Source organism: Orcinus orca, chromosome 2 (genome assembly GCF_937001465.1).
Source record: "Orcinus orca chromosome 2, mOrcOrc1.1, whole genome shotgun sequence".
Classification (NCBI taxonomy): Eukaryota; Metazoa; Chordata; class Mammalia; order Artiodactyla; family Delphinidae; genus Orcinus; species Orcinus orca.
Window position 1 is genome coordinate 164,989,685 of NC_064560.1, and position 21,816 is coordinate 165,011,500.

General features: G+C 39.3%; 1 protein-coding gene across 13 annotated transcripts in view; it reads left to right on the forward strand.

The window, feature by feature from the left end:
• Positions 1–341: 341 nt before the first annotated feature.
• Positions 342–21,816, forward strand: part of CHURC1 (churchill domain containing 1) — a 28,092-nt gene continuing 6,617 nt past the window's right edge. The window contains exons 1-5 of one of the 13 annotated variants that reach the window (XR_007475740.1): positions 342–476; positions 10,414–10,549; positions 12,108–12,181; positions 15,172–15,340; positions 17,964–20,504. Coding sequence is in view for 9 of the 13 variants with exons in the window: in XM_012531523.3 (XP_012386977.1) it covers positions 357–476; positions 10,414–10,549; positions 12,108–12,181; positions 17,964–18,056 (423 nt within the window). In the remaining 4 variants the exon portion in view is untranslated. The other 12 variants (XR_007475742.1, XR_007475741.1, XR_007475743.1 and 9 more) reach the window with 12 other exon arrangements.

Below are 21,816 nucleotides of genomic sequence, written 5' to 3' on the forward strand. Positions count from 1 at the left end.
CCCCTGCCAAGATCTGAACTATCACTCCCACTGCCCTAAGAAATGGTACGGAAAGGTACCCAAATTGTAATTTCAGCTTTATATATGGAGTAAGCTGAAGCAGCAAAAAACAATTCCCTTTCTTGTGTATTGCGACTTGGCTTTCTGTCAGCCTAGACTCAGGAAGGCGCCTATTGGAACTTTGCTCGGTCCAAGATCCCTTTCCCTTTCCTCTCTCTCGGAAGGTTTCTAAAGTCCTACCCTTTGCCGTCGGTTGTTGTCTGGGAGACCAGACCCAGCCCTAACAATAGTTGCTAAGGGGCGGAGACTTGGAATTAGCTCAAGACCCAACACTCCAGGGTGAGTACTCTGGGCGCATGCGGCGACTTTCTCTGAGCTCTCGCGAGGTTTCCTCTTCCCGGAAGAAGCGGAGGAACTTCCCCGTTAACTGCGTCGCGATGTGTGGGGACTGTGTGGAGAAGGAATATCCCAACCGGGTGAGCGAGTGGGCGCCGAGAACTTCCCTCTCCTTTGGCCCATGGCCGCCCCTGAGGCTTCTCATATCCCCGGCCGGCCTTCATGGGAGGCCGGGCGCGGGGCGGACTCAGCCGCTCCGCCCCATCCAGTGACGCGGCAGCTGTATGTAGGCACTTGACAGCGGGGATGGCCTGCAGCCGTTGGTTCCTGCTGATCCCCGCTCTGGCGACTGATAGCAGCCGTCACCCCATTTCTCTTGAGCTCCAAGGGGAAAACGAATGAAACCCTACCACCACCAGCAACCCAGTCGACAACAGAGGGACACCCCCATCTCTACCCTGGTCTCATCCTCAAGCTACATTTGATAACGTTCAGTGCTCTTCCTGAATTCTAGCGCTGGAAGGGACCTCTTAGGTCATCTATTCTAACCCAATTTTGCAGATGAAACTAATGCCTAGAGAGGGGAAATCACTTGGCGAAGTGCACATTCTAGTTTGTGTGAGAGCCAAGACTAGAACTCAGGTTTCCAGGCTGTTACTTTCTTTTAAATCTCTGTTCCTTTCAAGCTCAGGAGATTGAGAAGTTTGTTTACTCTCATTCATTCAAGGTATACTTACTGAACGTTTGTATGCGTGTAACTAGATTACTTTGCCAGGCCAGAAAGGGATACCCAAGAAGAAATAAAAGGCAGCTTCCGTGCTGCCAAAGAGCTTACATTTTACGGGAGCACGTGATTAACAAAAAATGACTAGTACGGTCCATTAATGCTATTCCGGTTTAGAGAAAGGGGAGAGCAATAGAGGATAGCGCTGTTCTCCCAACAGAAAGGTGGACTTCAGTTGGGACTTGAAGGATAGGTGTGACTAGGGTAGAAGAGGAAAGGAGGAGCTGATGCTGGGGGAAAATAACAAGAACAAGGATTCTCATATTGGTTGGGAGGTAGAAAATCTTTGTAGTTGGTCCTGTCTCTTAATATTTTGAATAATACTTAGTCTTTTGGGAAGGTTTTATAACAACATGAGCACTCATGGTACAACCTCTTTGAAAAAGGTCTAGCATTATCAGAAAAAAGAAAAAAAAGTTAAAGATATGCCTGCTGAATGACCCAGCAGTTCCCATTTTAGACAGATAAATGCATGTGCCTAGTGTGTTCCTGGAGACTGGTATAAGAATGTTCATAACAGCATTGTTTGTGGTAGTAGACTGGAAAAATGTGATATAGCCATAGAATGGAACACCATGAGTGAATGAGTAATGAAAGTGAATGGAGCAGTGGCACTCAACTGGGAGTGGTTTTGCCTCCCAAGGGACATTTGACAATATCTGGAGGCATTTTTGGTTGTCACACTGGGGTACTATTGATATTTAATAGGTAGAGGCATTATGCTGTACTTTATGTTTCACATTTCTGTGTTGTGTTCTTTTTCATACTTTTTTTTAAGTTTAAAAAGATTTTTGTGAATGCAGTAACAAAAACTGCACATTATAGGCACCATGAGGGAGATGTTTGCTGTGGATAGTGTTAAAGATATTAGGTTGGGGAATTCCCTGGCTCCATGCTTCCACTGCTGGGGTAACAGGTTTGATCCCAGGTCAGAGAACTAGGATCCCACATGCTGCGGTGTGGCCAAAAAAAAAAAAAAGGATGTTAGGTTGGAATTTTAAGAGTTGAGCTAATCAAAAGACAAAAATTATATTGAGAAGTTTAGACATTGGGCAACTATACAAAAAAATTGAATAGGGAAATGATTCTGAAATCTGCTATTTAGGAAAGTGAATCTTATGGTTGTATGTTAAGATGATGGGATGGGGGGAAATGTAAAAGGACAGCCCTACAGAGCATTTGGGGAACCAAATAGCAACAGTAGTATAGGCATAAGATGATGAAGACCTCATTTATTGATTGATTGATTGCTGCGTTGGGTTTTTGTTGCTCTGCAGGGGCTTTATCTAGTTGCGTCTTATGTCGAGCAGGGACTACTCTTCCTTGCGGTGTGCGGGCTTCTCATTAGGGTGGCTTGTGTTGCGGAGCAGGGGCTCTAGGAGCGTGGGCTTCAGTAGTTGCAGCACGCGGGCTCAGTAGCTGTGGCTCAAGGGCTCTAGAGCACAGGCTCAGTAGTTGTGGCATGTGGAATCTTCCCGGACCAGGGCTTGAACCCGTGTCCCTTGCATTGGCAGGCGGATTCTTAACCACTGCACCACTAGGGAAGTACAAGTCCTCATTTCAAAGAAAGAATTAACAGGATTCAACCAATTTAATGTAGGAAGGAAGAAAAGAAGAGCTGACGATGATCTAAGGGTTTTCAATCTAGGCAGCTGGGAAATTTGGAAGTATTACAGAAATTGGAGCCATCTGGGAGGGAGGGAGAACCAAAATTGGGGGAGCAAATGATCAGATTTTTTTTTTATCATGTTTAATCCGAGGTTGAGAGTGTAACATCCCAGGAGTCAAGTGAAAATATAGGATGGCAGTTTGGGTAAGAGATTCAAACAGATGAATCAGCCAAATAAAGGAGTCAAAATAGAAATAATTTGTTCTCTTAGGAAAAGAATGTACAGAATCAACCACAATCAAGAACTGAGCTTCAGGGGATAAATTAATTTAGGAAATGAAAATAAAAGTATAGGAAGAAGAGTAGAGAAAAGCACTGAGGTGACTGGAAAACCAGGAAAGTACCTGAAGCAGTTTTCTCTGATTTTATTCTGTTCTCAAAGAAATAAAGGGCTGTCATGAGGAAGAATTGAGCTTTTCTTTGAAATTTCAGAAGGCAGATTTAGAAATAATTAGTGGGTGGATGTTAGGGGGTTGTAGGCTTTGAATCAGAATAAAGAATTTTCTAACAGTTTTTTTTTTTTTTAATAGAATGGGTAACCTTAGAGGAATTGAACTCTCTTCCTTTTGTTCCGTAGAGACTAAATGACTACTTGAAATCTCAAGGATCCTTCCAACTCTGGGATTTTTTTAAGTCATGAGATATTTTTAAGGGCGGTAAGAGCAGAAGCCACTCTACTTAAGCCTAGCAAAGGAAAAGGTACTCAGGTGGTGGTAGCAAGTATAGTCCACTCATTCAGAAAGTTTGGCAGAGGAAAATAATGGATTAGCATGTTGGGTAGGTCTAAATGCAGAATGAGGAGGTAATAAATGTTTGATTATTTATCTTTGGTTTCATAAAATTTCTGGAGTTTTGTGGTGGATGTTTTCCACAGGCTAGAAAATTTCTAACAGAGCTCTGGCCCACTTGCTTGTAAAATTACGCCAAGAACTTGAACTCAAGCATGAATCAGATTGAAAATGAACCATACTAATTTTCTGAACTCAAATTTTTTTACTCAACTGTGAACCAAACTTTTTTTTCATTCAGAAAAGCATTTAGCAAACCAGTTGGAACTAGACTGCGTTTTCTAAAATAACTGATCAGGCCCAAAATTGTAATAAAACATTTCCACATCAAACTGGAAATGAAACCTATATTTCATATAGTTCAAGTTTCAGCTTTAAAAGTATTAGTAATTCAGCAGCAATACAGAAATATAGCTTAAATTTAGGTTAATCAGAAGGACGTAATCAGTGTAAATTAGTTATGTTTAAATTAGAAATTATGTTTTATATACCTCACTTAAAATTAAACTACAAAAGTTCACGTACTCAAATTGTTGCTTAGCATTAAACCATATTTAATTAAATGCTGAGTCTGATATATAATTGGTAAAACAATTGTATGGAAATGGATGCTTTAAAATGATGCATTTTAAAATGACTATATTAAAAGAAAAAATCTGGAATCAATAACCTAACTTTCCACTTTAAGTCAGTGAAAAAGACAAGAGCAGACTAAACCCAAAGCGTGCAGAAGAAAGGAAATAATAAAGACTAGAGTAGAAATTATGAAATAGGAAATAGAAAAACAATAGAGAAAATTAGCAAAACTAGAATTTGGTTCTTTAAAAACTGTATTTTCTATTTTCAATTTTAAGTACTCCCTGACAAAACGTATGCACTGTTAAGTTATACCATCTGAAATAATAGTTTTTTGGAAGAAGCAAATTGGCCCAATCATTGTCAGTATAGTTGCGGATTTCTCAAATTTGTAAGAATTTATCATAATATACTTTCATACTAATTATCATTATAGTATTCAACCATTTCTTTTTTTTTTTTAAATAAATTTATTTAGTTATTTATTTATTTTTGGCTGCATTGGATCCTCGTTGCTGTGCGCGGGCTTTCTCTAGTTGCAGCGAGCGGGGGCTACTCTTCGTTGCGGTACGCGGCTTCTCATTGCGGTGACTTCTCGTTGTGGAGAACGGGCTCTAGGCACGCAGGCTTCAGTAGTTGTGGCACACGGGCTTAGTTGCTCTGCGGCATGTGGGATCTCCCCGGACCAGGGCTTGAACTCGTGTCCCCTGCATTGGCAGGCGGATTCTTAACCACTGAACTACCAGGGAAGTCCCTCAACCATTTCTTCTTGCACATTTGTATACCTTTATAGATCCTCAACCAGGATTTAGCTGAATCACATTTTCTAAGGATATTTAATGTTTGTCTCTTTTCCTGTCTTCTCGAAACTGTTATAGTTTACTGTTATTACTGTGGAATTGATTTAGATTTTTTTCTTCTTTTTCCTCCCATTGTGAGAGCCTCAAAAGCTTCTCTGAATATTGTATGCTTTAATTTACTTTCCCAAATTTGGACATTAATAATCTTGTTTCATCTAATAAAAGAATCATGCCTCACTGATGAAGGTTATCCTCACGTTCAAATGACCAAGTCCCTTAGAGAAAGCCCCATCAGTTTCTTATTTACTGTACTTGCATTTGCCATTTCAAGAATTTATTTCCCTACCTCACAACTGATACATAGATCCCTTTTCTCTTCCCTCAGTGTTTAGAGTTTACATTCTGCCTGCTTATATAGTCAGATTACAGAGGTTAGACCATATTGTATAAGGTACCTGTGTTTATGTGTGCAGTTCTGTTCAGAGTTCTGTTTATTTGGAAATGGTATTTAGATCTTTATTCTTTTAAGACTTTTTAAAAAATTACTTAATATCTTGGAGTCTTTGGCAGTCAGCTTTTATGGATTCAAGGCAGTCCCAGTTCAAACCCCAGCAGGAGGGGCTTCCCTGGTGGTGCAGTGGTTAAGAATCCGCCTGCCAATGCAGGCGACATGGGTTCAAGCCCTGGTCCGGGGAGATCCCACATGCCGCAGAGCAACTAAGCCCATGCGCCACAACTACTGAGCCTGTGCTCTAGAGCCTGTGAGCCACAACTACTGAGACTGCGTGCCACAGCTACTGAAGCCTGCGCGCCTAGAGCTCGTGCTCTGCAACAAGAGAAGCCACCGCAACGAAGAGTAGCCCACGCGCCGCAACGAAGAGCCCACGCGCAGCAACGAAGACCCAGTGCAGCCAAAAATAGACAAATAAATAAATTACAAAAAAAACAAAAAACAAACCCAGCAGGCTTTTTTGTAAAAGTTATAAGCTGATTCTAAAATTTATATGGAAATGAAAAGAACCTAGACTAGCCAAATTATAGGACGTAAACTACCTAATTTAAAAACTTACTATAAAGCTACAATAATCAAAAGAGTGTGAGATCAGTGCAAAAGACAGACATATAAATCAAGGGAAAAGAATAGTCAAAAGTAGACCCACATATATAGGATGATTTGAGTTTTCCACGGAGTTGCCAATGTAATGCAATGGGGAAAGGATAGTCTTTTCAACAAATGTTGATGGAACAACTGGATATTCATATAGAAATAAATGAAACTTGATCCTTACCTCAGACCATATATAAAAGTTATTTCAAAATGGATCATAAACCTAAACCTACCAGCTAAAACTATAAAATTTCTAGAAGAAAACAAAGGAGAAAATCTTTGCAATCTTGGGGTAGGCAAGATGTTTTAGAATACAAGCACAAACAATGAAAGAAATTTAATAAACTGGACTTCATAAAAATCAAAACTGTTCTTCAAGAGACACCATTTAAAAAATGGCAAACCAGGGCTTCCCTGGTGGCGCAGTGGTTGGGAGTCCGCCTGCCGGTGCAGGGGACATGGGTTTGAGTCCTCGTCTGGGAAGATCCCACATGCCGCAGAACAGTTAAGCCTGTGCACCATATTTGTAATACATTTATCTGACAAAGGGTTTGTATCTAAGATACATGAAGAACTTTTATAACTCAATAAGAGGATAAACAATTTAACTTTTCAAAAAATGGGCAAAAGACTTGAATAGATATTTCACAAAATAAGATATATTAATAAGCACCATGAAAAGATGCTCAACATCACTAGCCATCAGGGAAATATAAATTAAAACTACAATGAGACACCCCTTTACATCATTAGAATGGCTAAAATAAAAAAGACATAATACCTAGTGTTGATGAGAATGTGGGAAATCTGGAATTCACACATTGCTGGTGGGAATAGAAAATGGAAACTAATTGGCAGTTTCTTACAAAGTTCATATATATACCATATTTTTACTGTATGACTCAGCAATTCCACTTCTAGATATTTACTCAAGAGAAAGGCATATGTCTACACAAGACTTATACATGAATCTTCATAGCTACTTTATTCATAACAACCAAAAACTGGGAAGAACCCAAATGTCTATCAACAGATCGATCCATGCAATGGGATACTACTTGGCATTAAAAAAGCAATGAACTACCAATACATACAACAACATAGATAATTAACGTGGACATCATTTTAGGCAAAAGAAGCTGGGTGTAAAAGAGTATACTGTATGATTCTATTTATGTAAAACTTTAGAACAGGCAAAACTAATCTCTGGAGATAGAAATCAGGTCAGTGGGTGTCTGAGGTGAGATAGGGGTTGGAGATAGACTGCAAAGCAGGAAGGACTTCCTGGGAAGACAGAAATTTTTGTATCTTGATTGGGGTAGTGATTACATTGGTATATACATTTGTTAAAATTCTTTCATGTATACCCTTACAATGTGTGGATTTTATTGTATGTAAATTATACCTCAGTAAAGTTTATTTTTTAAAAAAATCAAAGCACTTGTTCTTAATAGCTGGAAATTTATACTTTAATCCCAAGGCTTTTTTTCCCTTTTAGTAGTTAATGTTGATGTGCCTATGTTTTAGTATCTCCAAACTGCATAGTTAGTTTGATTTCCCCCCACCAGAGTTAACCTCTTAATACATAGCACTACGAAGGCACTTAGTTAATGGTGGTGCTGGGAATCCAGGAAGGCTCCACTGTGGCATTGGTTAAGATGGGTCTTAAATCCCTCATACTTCATAAGCTCCTTGAAGGTAGAAACGTCTGTGACTCATCCTGCAGTCCTCGGAATCCTCCACCATGCTTTGCACAGTATCAGGCACATAGCTGCATTGGAGAAATGCATTAGTTTGAATGGTTTTTAGTCACATTAACTATTAAAAATACCTCAGTTTTTTTGTTGGTCAGAAATGAGGTTGAACTACTATCAAAAAAAAAAAAAAAAATAGGGGCTTCCCTGGTGGCGCAGTGGTTGAGGGTCCACCTGCCGATGCAGGGGACGCGGGTTCGTGCCCTGGTCCGGGAGGATCCCACATGCTGCAGAGCGGCTGGGCCCGTGAGCCATGGCCGCTGGGCCTGCGCGTCCGGAGCCTGTGCTCCGCAACGGGAGAGGCCACAACAGTGAGAGGCCTGCGTACCGCAAAAAAAAAAAAAAAAAAAAAAAAAAATTGGTAGAGGACCTAAATCGGCATTTTTCCAAAGAAAGGCATGGCCAACAGGCACATGAAAAGATGCTCAACATCACTAATCATCAGGGAAATGCAAATCGCATCACACCTGTCAGAATGGCTATTATCAAAAAGACAACAAATAATAAGTGTTGGTGGGACTTCCCTGGCTGTCCAGTGGTTAAGACTCCATGCTTCCACTGCAGGGGGCATGGGTTCAATCCCTGGTCTGAGAACTAAGATCCCATATGCCGTGTGGTGCGACCAATAAATTAATTAATTAAATTTAATTTAATGCAAGTCTGGCTGATAGAAGCATGGTGGAAGCCTAGATGTGACCCATGCCACTTAAAAAATAAAGTGTTGGCGAGGACGTGAAGAAAAGGAAACCCCAGTACACTGTTGGTGAGAATGTAAATTGGTACAGCCACTATGGAAAACAGTGTGGAGGGTCCTCAAAAAATTAAAAATACAACTACAATATTATCCAGCAGGTCCACTCCTGGGTATATATCTGAAGAAAATGAAAACACTAATTCAAAAAGATATATGCACCCCAGTATTCATAGCAGCATCATTTACAATAACCAAGATGTGGAAGCAACCTAAGTGTCCATCACAGATGAATGGATAAAGAAGATGTAGTATATATACACAATATATATTACTCAGCCATAAAAAGGAATGAAATTTTGCCATTTGCGACAACATGGATGGACCTGGAGGGTACTATGCTTAGCAAAATAAGTCAGAGAAGGACAGATACTGTATGTTTTCACTTATATGTGAAATCTAAAAAATCAAGCAGGGGCTTCCCTGGTGGCCCAGTGGGTAAGACTCCACACTGCCAATACAGGGGGCCCGGGCTCCATGCCTGGTTGGCGATCCCACATACATGCTGCAACTAAGAGTCCACATGCTGCCGCTAAGAAGCCCACATGCCACAACTAAAGATCCCGCATGGCGCAATGAAGATCCTATGTGCCTCAACTAAGACCCGGTGCAACCAAAATAAATAAATATTTAAATAAATAAATAAATATTAAAATAGATAAATAAATTTGTTTATTCAAACGAATGAACAAAACAAAACAGAAACAAACTCACAGATTCGTGGAACAAAGTAGTGGTTACCAGAGGGGAGAGAGGTGGGAGGACGTAAAGGAGATGAAGAGGTACAAACTACTAGGTATAAAATGAATAAGTTACAAGGATGTAATGTACAGCAGAAGGAATATAACCCATATTATATAATAACTTTATATGGAGTGTAATCTACAAAAATATTGAATCAGTATGTTGCATGCCTGAAACTAATTATATTTTAAGTCAACTATAATTTTAAAAAAAGAAATAACATTCTGTAATAACCTAAATGGGAAAAGAACTTGAAAAAGAATAGATACATGTATAACTGAATCACTTTGCTGTACACCTGAAACTAACACAACATTGTTAATCAACTATACGCCAATATAAAATAAAAATTAAAAAATAAAGAAATGAGTAGAACTAGGTAGTTTATGAAGTGACTTTAAGTTCTGAACAATTATTAGTAAGCCTTTAGCAAAGACCTCCCTTGAGCCAGGAGTATATGTTGTTTACAGTTTCTTAGTGACAAGTAAAACCCTTTCTCTTTTAAATGCCATGGTGTCAATCTGATGAATTGCGGAACTTACCTTTTCTGCCTGAATCACACATATCCTAGTGACTGACATCTGTAGAGCTGAGAGTTTATTTCTCTTTGTTTATTTTGTGGTATTTTTAAGGCTTGAAAAAATGCTGTTTCAACAGTCAACTGAGCATCACAGTGGATAAGATCATTTTTATCATTGGCTCAGTGTTTCCATTTTGATTGAATTTTCATTCTAGCTTTATAATATGATACCTCATTTAATAGTGTTGGCTATTAGATTTTTCTGATTTTTCCTTTTCACATGTTGTATTAAGACTTCATTAAGTTGTTTCTAAATATCCATTTGCATTTAGTCCTCTTAAACACAGTTGCAGTCCTAAGCTCTAACACTTCTTCAGTTTTATTTACTATGAATAACACTTCTAGAGGAAAGCTAGTAATTTCAAAAATTACTTGGTGTACACTTCAAGCAAGTAAATTCTGGCCATGTTTTTTGTCTTTAGAGACTGTAAGTCTATTAATCATTTTCACCAAGGATTTTGAAATATAAGAAAATTAAAATCCCCTCAAAAAAGAAAACTAAATTCTGTTTTTCTTATTTTAGGGTAACATCTGCCTGGAGAATGGATCTTTCTTGCTGAACTTTATAGGCTGTGCAGTGTGCAGTAAGCGGGACTTTATGCTGATCACAAACAAATCTTTGAAAGAGGAAGATGGAGAAGAAATAGTTACCTATGATCGTAAGTAGACTTTTTTTCCATCTGAGCCCGTTAGCAGGTATCAGCTTTTGGGAGTTAGGTTGCGCAAAGTCGTATGAGGCCTGTTTCACTATCATATTGCAACACAAAATCACTAGTTAGTTTTTTAAGAGGAAAATGTTGGTAACATCTCATTTATGTAGCATCATCAGATATTCCACATAAATGACTTTTGCAGATAACTGAAGCTTATGATTCAGGCACCAATTTTCTTTTGTTTATCTTTAAAGACTGTGTCTTCTGAAACAAGATATAGGGACTTTTTTTTTAACTTAGGGTCTTCCATGTGAATTTTCACTTTCTACTATAATATAATACAGTGATGTGCTCCAACAGCTATTAAAGTGTTTAGGGCTGTTTGCCCTTATACTAAATGGTTCTGGGATGCTATGGTTTTTTTAGTCTTGTTTCTGCTTTTATAGCTTTTGTCTCTTTTGTTACTGTCAGTTTATAGTTTCTTTCTTTTGCTACTGTAAGTATTAAGTATGCTACCTTCATATGCTATTCCTTATCCTTGATACTAGGAAATCAAATAACTATAATAAAAATAAATAAGTTCTGAGGTTGGCACTAAGAATCTCTACAAGTAAATTAAGTATATGTGCACTTTCGTGTCCAGATCTTATGGCAACTATTTAAATTGTTCACATTTGCTTTTTGCTTGTCTCCTGATTTTTTTGTATGTTCTGACTATATGAGGATTAAATGTGCAAATAATGATATTTTGAAAGAAAGGTGCGAAAGACACTAAGCCTTTAGAATAGAGTCAGACTATGGAAAAAATGTTCTAAATTAGAAGAATCTTTTTCTTTCCTGTATCATGTACCCCTTTAAACTCTATTTTTTTCCAGGTAGTAGAGGGTAGTGGTCAAAAGCAAGGGCTCTGGAGCAAGAAAGCTTGGGTTTGAATTCTGATTCCAACACTTTGTAGCTCAGCTGTGGTCTTCCTAGTTCTTATCCATAGTGTGCCTTTGTTTCCTTATCCCTACAAACATGATAAGAGTAGTATCTACCTCATTGGGTTTCTGAGAACATTAAGTGAATAAACAGTTACAAAGTATTTAAAACAGTATCTGGCACACATTAAGCACTCAATGTATCATAGTTATTACTACTGTATTGTTTTTACTAGAGCCTTTTTTTACTGCTAAATTCAGTTTAACATCTAGTGTTAGCTTTTTGTTTATGATTGGTTAGTAGCACAATTTCTATCATTCCTGAGAATAAAAGCTCCTACATAGTTAGAAAGGTCCAGCTAGTTTCAAAAACACACTTACATATCCGTTAATTGATTACCTTAGAGAGCTTTCAATAGGAATGAATATATGCACATTAAGTCTCTGAGTTCAGGCTCTTAATTATATAGTGTTGCTGTGTGACAGAGTCTGGATTTTTTATCAAGGTAGATATTATAATGGGTTTCCTGCTGTGTTAAATATGACAGAGTTAAGATTCTTTCAAAGCAATACCATGCTAAGACTAGAAATTTTACTGTCTTAGGGCACCTTCTAAGACTTAATTAAGTCTTTCTCTGTTTCAGCAGATCTTTGTAGGAATTGTCATCATGTAATAGCCAGGCATGAGTATACGTTCAGTATCATGGATGAATTTCAGGTAAATGTGTAAATGTGGGTATGTTATTGCGGGGGGAGGGGAACAATAAGAGTACCCTTGAAAAATCTAGGTATAGTCTTCATAAATGAAGTACTAGTGAATCTTAGAGGAGACCATCCCTGTCTTCCACTTGTGTAAGTTGAGAGACACTTCAGATGTGGGTGGATCTGTTCAAACCTGTCTTCACAACAGTCACAAAGCAAAACACATGCCTTACAAATGATATCTCATTTTGCTTGTAAAGAACAGCACATTGTGGCTTCATATGAGGTTACTATTGTGCCTCTTTTTTCTCTACCCAGTTACATGATTGCACAATTCTTGGCTTTAAGTGTTGGCCTGCCCACTGCCACCGTACTTGCTGAGCGTGGAAATCATGCTAACGAGATTATCTTTGCTTCCCTTATAGACCTGTAGAGTCAAGCAACTCTGTAGTCTCAATTGCAATAGGATATTTTAATATTATTTGATAAGTAAAATGACAAGATAGGTGTATCATGGTTGGAGGAGAGAAGCTGAACCATATAAGGATAGAGAATACGGATGTAGTATAAGGATTAGTCCTTATACAATTCTGAGAGCATGTGAAGAATTCTACAGAATTCTACAGGCTGGTGTAGGCCTGAAGTTGCTGAAGATTCACAGGTCTAATGACCAGGAAGAAAAGCTGGACAGTGAGGGAGAGCCAAGGGCAAACTGGAAAGCATGAGGACACACTTACCTGTATCTGTCCCTCACTGCCTCAGCTTTCAAGCCCTCAGATTGAGTTACTTATTTAGTGTGAACTACATGTTCATCCAGAGGATATAAATGTGAGGTAAGAGTTTTAACAGGCAAGGGAATTTTTTTTAATCCTTTAAATTTGGGTGGTACTATATAATTAGGGGAAAAAAAATCTTCTACAGCAGAATCTTATAAAATAGTATAACCACTTTCATTCATTCTTATTTCAGTGTGAAAGAAGGCACTTAGTCACCTGTCAGAATCTGGTCTAATATCTTGTGGTCCATCTTAACAACATCCTGACCACATCTCCCCAGGATCCAAAAATTATGCCTCAAAGATACTTATATGATAGATGTCACTTACGGCAAAATCGAGATCTCAGTGAATGAATAGTGGCCAAATAGGGGAATGAACATGTCGGGGGCTTAAACAAGCAGCTCTGTCCGTTCATGGGAGGAAGGGAGTGCTTATAGCTATTTTGCAGCAGTTCCTGAAGCTCCTGTGAGCTTTTTAGAGTCTGTAAGTGGATATTGAGATTGCCTGTTTATACCCTAATTGAGCCATTGTGTGTCACTGCCATGAGACCAAAGTCTAGCTGATTTTCCTTTATGACTGAGCACAGCCATTTTCAAAGCTCCCCAGAAGTTCCTTTGGGGTAGGAAGAAGCTAAAGGAAGATGGCTACAGTCACAATGCCTATATAATGTGGAATTCTCTTGGAAAAAACTCTTAAACTAGACTCTCCACTGCCAGTCCTTTCTCTCCCAACATCCACTCCCCCTGTCCCCCATATTCTATATTCTGCCACCAGCATATTTTTCTTAAAATAATGCTTTCAGACTACCTCATTGGCCTTTCCGTAGTTCACCTTCAGCTATGGTATAATATCCAAGCTCCCTTTCCCCAGGTTCTTGCTGGGCTGGCCAGCCTCCCTTTCCCTCGTTTCTCACTACTCTCCTTTTGCACACCATTCATAGCATTGCCCCAACTTTAGACCCTCTTCCTTCCCTCCTGTAGTAGAGATTTTTATTTCCTCCTCTCTATGGCTACCCCCACTGCATTTCCTCAGGAATCTCATGTTATCTTCTCTCTTCCTAGCATCCTCTTTTCTCTGTGAGATTTAAAGCATTTTTACATTAAATATATTTAGTTCTTCTTTATTTATTAGAAATAAATTAAAATCCTTTTGTTTCACTCAGCTGCCTCTTTGATTCATCCTCTGATCATCTCTCCTTTTGCTTCTTTCCTTGAGTAGCTCTTTACCCTATTTCCCTTATTTCCCTGTGCTCCTCCTAACAACCTACAAACTGGTTTTCATTTTCACTTTACTAAAACTGTTCTCTCATAGATTTCCTATAAGGTGGCCAAATCCTGGGACCTTGCCTCAGTTCTTCTCTCTCTTAATATCTCTTCTGGATCTGGTTTTGATGACCATTGTCTTTTTTTTTTTTTTTTTTGAGGTATGCGTGCCTCTCCCATTGCAGAGCACAGGCTCCAGACGTGCAGGCTCAGCGGCCATGGCTCACGGGCCCAGCCGCTCCGCGGCATGTGGGATCTTCCCGGACCGGGGCACGAACCCGTGTCCCCTGCATCGGCAGGCAGACTCTCAACCACTGCGCCACCAGGGAAGCCCACCATTGTCTTTTTGAAGCATTTCTTCCCCTGGGGTCCATAGATCTAGACTTTTTTCTTTCTTTTTAAATCATTTTGACTGTTCCTTTGCTTACTCTCTGGTTTCCTCTCCTGTTTCTCCCTAACTGCTTTTCCCCTGAGCTTTGGTCTCTGGTCTAGGAACCTTCTCTGTACTCCCCCAGACATTGAGCAAACGCACCCTCAGTGCCTGATGAAACCTATCGGATATCTCCCGGATCTCCTTCTTTAACCCTAATGCCCTCCTTTCTTCCTTAGTTTCTCTTGCTTTTGTCTGTCTCCACTGCCACCCCTCGTATCACGGACCATACTGCTGAAACCTAAATTACTGCAGCAGTCCCCACAGTATAGTCGTGCGTACTGCCCTCAAATTAATCTTCTGGAAACACATCATCCTGTCACTCCTCTGCTACTCCATATGCGATGTGCTTGCTCTATTCCATATCACTGTCTTTATTCGTGCTTTTTCCTTGACTTAACGTGTCCCTTTCACTACCTTCAAGCCAACTAAATCTTACCTCTTTCAAGCTGAACTTAAATTCTATCTCCTTCTTATTCTTAAAAGTTCAGCCCATACTGCTTTCTCCCTTTACTGAGCTCTTCTTGTACCTACAGCAGGCCCCGACTCCTGTGACTGGCCAGCTGGTAACTTCCATCTTAGTCTGATGAACCCAAGAACTCTTCATACTCAGCCGCTGTGACTTACTTTCCTCAGCCCCACCCCATTCCAGCCCCCATCTTATTCCAGCAGCCATTGAGGTTCAAGATGGGATTCCCACCATTGGTAATATTTTGTTTTGTTTTAAATGTCTTATGGGAAATTTAAACATAATCAAAAGTAGGCAGAATAGTGTATTAATCTCCAATACCCAGCTTCAGTTTGCTTTATTTGTACCTCACCATTTCCATATCTCCCCACAGGATTACTTTGAAGCAAATCCCAAACATATTACTACTTCTGTAAATATTTCAATATGAATCTCTAAAAGATAAGGATTCTGTTTTTAAACAAATTCATTTTTAACAAAACCATTGTTAAACAAAGTAAGATTTTCTGATGGCAAGAGTAGAGGGGAAATAGAGACATAAGTACAGAGTTTAAACAGAAAATAAATTATAAATGATTACAGGTATCTGATATTTTTTATATCACCCTAAAATCCATTAAAAGGACTATATATTTGCCTCAGAAAACAAGAGGGAAACTGTGAGACTGCTCCCTGTTCTTCTGTGGACCAGGGAAGGAGAGGACTAAGGGTCAGAATTAGCAGGTAATAATAGAGGGAAAAGGCCCATGGGACCCTCAGCATAAAACAAGGATCTGATCTTGCCCAAAGGTGATTCCACCACTCCACCTTTCCTTCCAAATCTCTACCCTCAGGCTTTGCCCAGGTGGAGCCTTTGAAGGTCTCCATGAATGACTGGGGGGAATTCTGATTCTCCTAACTTGGTCAGTTTGGGTGAAGGATGTCCTGATCCAATCATATTCCTGGCATCCCAAGTGAGAATGTGTTCCTGGCATCCCAAGTGAGAATTCTAGACATATTTTCCCACAGAAGCACTGCTATATGTGGTTAGATTCTATAGTACTTGTGCAGTATAAATTTAAAAGACTTCCTGGATTTCCCTGGGAACCTAACTGCCATGTGCAACGTTACCTCTGTGGGAAACTACTTCTGAATTCCAAATAATTGACCTACAATGAAATTTGGATTCCAGACTGCCTATAAATGAAAGATTACAGGTGTAATCAGTCTTACTGATTTAACAGCCTTTCCAGATTATACCATGTGTTAGGTTTTTCCTTTCTCCCAAGTTAGACTGTAAGTTTTGCAAGGTCAGACTTTGTCCTTGCCTTCTCTCATGTCTTCCGGCGCACCTGGCGCATTGCAGAGCCTTTAGGCACTTAATAAAAACTTGTCAATGGATAGATTGGTTGAAAACTCAAATAGTTGTCTAGCTTCACACATTTTCCCATTTTGACTTTATTACTTTTTTCTTCATTTCCAGTGAGAGGGTGACATCCTACTAGTAATGTCTGGTAGGTGAAAGTAGGATTTGAAAGCAGTAAAACCTTGGAGAGAGTAGATTTTAGTTTTGTTTTTGATTCATGAGACTCATATTTGTTTGCTGAGCTATAGCCTGTGTTTCTACTGTTTGTGTAGAATAGACTTTAAAATTAAATGTGCCCTCTGGGGCTTCCCTGGTGGCGCAGTGGTTGAGAGTCCGCCTGCCGATGCAGGGGACACGGGTTCGTGCCCTGGTCCTGGAGGATCCCGCGTGCCGCGGAGCGGCTGGGCCTGTGGGCCGTGGCCGCTGGGCCTGCGCGTCTGGAGCCTGTGCTCCGTGGCGGGAGGGGCCACAACGGTGAGAGGCCCGTGTACCGCAAAAAAAAAAAAAAAAAAAAATTAAATGTGGTCTTTAAGAAACAGTCTTTCCACTACTACAACTAGGTCTCCCTGCTGAACTCTCTAGTAGGAAATGGAAAGGCAGTTGCCTGGTTCTGAGTCTTTGTACTGTAGCCACTGTTTATCTTCGTGACCCTCTCTCTAGTGAGACACCCATGAAACACAAACTGCCTTGACTGATCAATTTCCAGGCTGCCAACAATCTCAAAGTCAGATGTGGAAATACTAATAGATTTAGTATAGATGCTTGTTTTCCTAAAGAAGATAAAAAGCTTTAGAGTAAAAGTTTTGAAAGAAATATGTTTCTGTACTTTATGACCATATTAAATATTCTAGAAAGGAACAGCTATAAGAACAGGACTTTGCCCTAAGGATTTTTGCCTAAAACAAAATAACTTCTGTCACCAGTCTGGACATTTGTTAAACCCAAGAAACAAAAAGCTCCTTAAATAGATCAAATTCTAGACAACTAGCTATCTAAATATGAGACATGACATACTAATGGATTTAACATAATTGTTTATTTTTTCTGGGGTAGATAAAAATAGCTGTTTGGGTTTGGAAATTTTTTTCCTTTTTTGTTGTTTTAAAACTCATTTCTGTTGCTTATTAGTGTTGAATATTCTAGAAAGGAACAACTCTAAGAACAGGAATTTGTCCTCAGGGGCCCACACTCAAATTGCTTCATTACTTTAAATAGCAGCACTAAGTAAGCCCAGTATGTGTGTTTCTAAGTCCAGGAAATAGCCATGCATTTCCAAGGTGACATTCTCGTATACATAGTAAATAGAGCGTCAGCATGTATTCAATTTATATAAACAGAAGGCTCTGGGATACACAGACTAAACCTAAGACATTGCTTATAGGTGTTGAAGAAATTGATCTAATGTACAGACACCATATCCATGACAATTTACAGAGAACGGTTTTACCAGAGAAAGTTACGAAGCATCTTTCTCCCAGTTCCTCAAGGTAATTGTGCACTTTATCTTGTTCTAGGAGTATACCATGCTGTGTCTGTTATGTGGTAAAGCTGAAGATACGATCAGTATTCTCCCTGACGACCCCCGACAAATGACTCTGTTATTCTAAGGATCCTTCTGCAGCTCTGTAATCACAATGTGGTGTTGGTTTACAATACAGCAAGCCTGATGGTTTGTCTAACTTAGTTTATAATGGAAATTATTTGCATATTATTTTTTTCTGCTTAGGCTTACCTATTCTCTGAAAGAAAAAGTGGGACTTCCCTGGCTGTCCAGTGGTTAGGACTCGGCGTTTTCACTGCCATGACCCGGGTTCAATCCCTGGTCCGGAAACTAAGATCCCATAAATCAAGTTGCACGGCCAAAAAAAAAAAAGTTAGAAAAAGTAATTTAGGGGATTGCTGTTCTCTAGAGCTGAGCTTTTCTGCTAAAGTTCCCAGTGCACATCAGTGCAGCCAGAAAGAAGCACCTTTGTTACCAGCTATGTGGCTGAAAAATAACTAGGATGGAAAGCACATCTAGTGCCCAGATCTTGGTTCCAGTAAAGGAATTAGGACTCCTTGGGGAAATGACTGAGTCTAGGACTGGGGCAGTAAATACACAGGACGAGCTTGGAGCATCTTGAGCCACAAAAAAGCGAAGTGCTGAAATGAAAAATCCCAATGATTGGGAGTGTGTCAAAGGGACAGAAGAGCCAGCTGAAGGAGCTCCCAGAGACCAAAGTTGGAACAGTTTGAGCAACAAAATAAAGTAGTATTGGATTATAAACCAAAGTATAAATATTCATGAGTCCATACTGATATAAATGAATGACTGAATAAATAAATACATATATTGGAGAGAATAGACAAATCCCTCACGCAGAAAAATTTCAAATAATGTATGTAGATACTCCTCACTCCTTAAGTATGGGTTTGCATAGTGACTTCCTTCCAAAGAGTATAGTATGGAAAGGGGGAAAAGAGACTTTAACTTTTACTTCACTGAGAAACCTGACAAACACTAGCCTGGTGATCAAGATTATCATCATTGATGATGAGCCACGTTGATAGCATTACTCTTGATATGATGTGATGAGAATGACACTTTGCCTTTGTGGTCTTCCTCCCCAAAACCCGTAACCCCAGTCTAATCATGAGAAAAACTTCAGACAAATCCCAGTTGAGAGAGGAATCCCAATTGAGGAAAATACCTGACCAGTACTCCTCAAAACTGTCAAGGTCATCAAAGACAAGGAAGTCTGAGGAACTCTCACAGCCAAAAAAGAGCATGACTATTAAGTGTAATGTGGTATCCCGGATGAGATCCTGCACCAGAAAAAGAACATTTGGTAAAACTAGGGAAATCTGAATAAAGTGTGGACTTTATTTAATATAAATAGAATGGTTTCAATTACTCCAAAGGGATCTTAGAATATCTTACCTTGCATAGTTGAAAGAATTCTGGCTTGGGTGTCATAAAACCTAGCATTTAGGCCTCTGCCATTTGTTAGCAGTATAACCATTAAGCAAAGTGTTATTCTGGACTTTATTGTCCCCTTTCTATAAAATTGGACTAGTATAAATTGATGTTATACTTCCTTCACAGTATTGTTAGAAGATCCAAATGAATAATGAATATAAAATGCTTTGGAAGGCATATAAAGTTCTAGACAGAATGAGATGGTTTCAGTTAGTTCTTCTCATTATGAAATCAAAACTTAAGGGTCAGGCATTAAAACAGAATTTTTTCCTATTCATATCTCAGACATTCTGAACTGAGTGAGCAAAGTTGTTGACATCAGGGAAAAGCTTTGTTTTGTAACAGGAATAATGATAACAGCTGAGGTTTATTGAGTACTTACTATGTGCCAAGGCCTTTTTAAGCAGTTGTTTAATCCTCATTAACAATTCCATGAGGGTAGGTACTATTGTTAGCCCAGTTTTAGAGCCAGAGAAACTGAGGCACAAAGAAGTAACTTAGTCCAGGTTACATAGTTAGTACAGTGATGCCCTCAGTAATAGTGTTCAGTACACGTGAAGTATCAGAGTCTAGCAAGGTTAGGAAGAGGTTGAGGATATCAATGACAGCACTCTGAGGAATCTAGGCATGTCAGACCAAGATTTATTATTGAGAAAAGTTAAGGCAGCTGTTCCTTAAGGATCAGTTGTTTTATTCCTGGAAAATGCTTTCCACTTTCTGCAAATCTATATCTGACCTGCTGAGGAAATCGTTTGGTGAAATGAATCCAGAAAGCAGAGAAAATGTTTCATTACCTTAAATAGCAGCACTAAGCCCATTATAGCTTCTGAATTGTCCCTTCATGGAGTTTGCTAATGCTTCCAACTTAGTCATTTGGAGCTCAAGAGTATGATTTTATATGCCCCTCCTGATATCCTCATCTCTTGCAGAATGTGTAATTATCTGGTTTAGACAATGTATTACAAAAATTTTAAACATAAGATCCTATCCATATATTTCATTATTATTAAACCAGCATTGTACTGTGTTTTGCAATACTTTATCATCTTCTAGAATTCTTTTATGGATCTAATAGAATAAAGAACTCTTGAACTCAGTTCTACTGCATCTATATTTCTCTGTTTAAGTAAAGGGGAACCAGGCAAAGGCATTGGTCTTCTTTGCTTCCCTTTCTGAGATACAAGAAGAAGAAGAAATCACCTGTAGGTGTAGTGGGGAATGTGAACTTGTCCTAGCACCTCATTCTTTCTCTACCTGCTCCATGATGTACAGGTCTGGGGTCGACCTGGTTAGGCTCTTGGAGTTCAGAGCTCAGCCTGTTTGCTGTCGTGTTGTTTTAGCTAGCTCTGTCTTCCTCAAATGATCTTGGGTTCTCCCAGTAGTAATTAATTGACATATGATATAGTCTAGGAAGAGCCCGATATGGTTTGTTACTTGTAAGTCATCAGTAATAAGTATACATTCACTGTTCTTTATTTCAGTGTAACAAGAATCCTTTCGGTTTCATTCTTCTGTTTCCTGAGAAAAGCTAACTTACTTGACTGAATTTGAGGCTCTTAGTTTTAAAATGTATGTTTCTTGACTGTAGTACAAGTCTCTATTTGAGATATGCTATGGTTGGGTAGAAAGGAAATCAAGAGACCTGGGTCTGAAATTAGCTTTGCCACCTGCTCATGGTGGGACATTGGGCAAGTCATTCTGTCAGTACCTTGGTTTCTTCAGTGGAAAAACAGACATAATCATGCCCCCTTTACGGAGTTTTAAAATCAAATGATATAATGTAAGTGAAAGTGTCATTAGGTCATACATTGCTGTGGAGAGGCAGCTCAGCAGTCTTAATGCAGAAACTCTGAGACAGAAGGAAGCACTATTGTGTTGTGGTTAATAGTAGAAGCTTTGGAGTCAGACTGACCTGGGTTTAACTTTCAACTCTGCCCCTCACTAGCCCTTTGTCCTTGAAAAGTGTCTTGCTCAGTTACCTTCTCTTTAAATAGAGATGAAAATTCCTCAGGGTCCGTATGAGGATTAAATAACCTAGCATATAGAAAGTACTTAGTGCAGTGTGGGAGTATAGTGTATGGTAATTTGGATGATGGTTGTGATGGTGATTATAAGAAATCACCAGATTTGAAATCACCAATAAGGGTTTGGCTCAGTGTTCCTTAAACTAAGGAGATGCAACGGTGGGAACATAGTCATGGAAATAATCATCAGTTTCAGTCTATGTATCTTGGCCCCCTAAATCACTTATTCCAAGCCATATTTTTTGTAAGAGCCCTCAGAGGAAAGATTCCCTCTGTCCCTCCTCTAAATCGAGTAGCATTATCTCAGCACTTCTGGGAAGGCTTGTTTATGGGACTTCTCCTTACTTCCTGAATGCCCCTAGGGAAATTTGATTAAAAGATTAT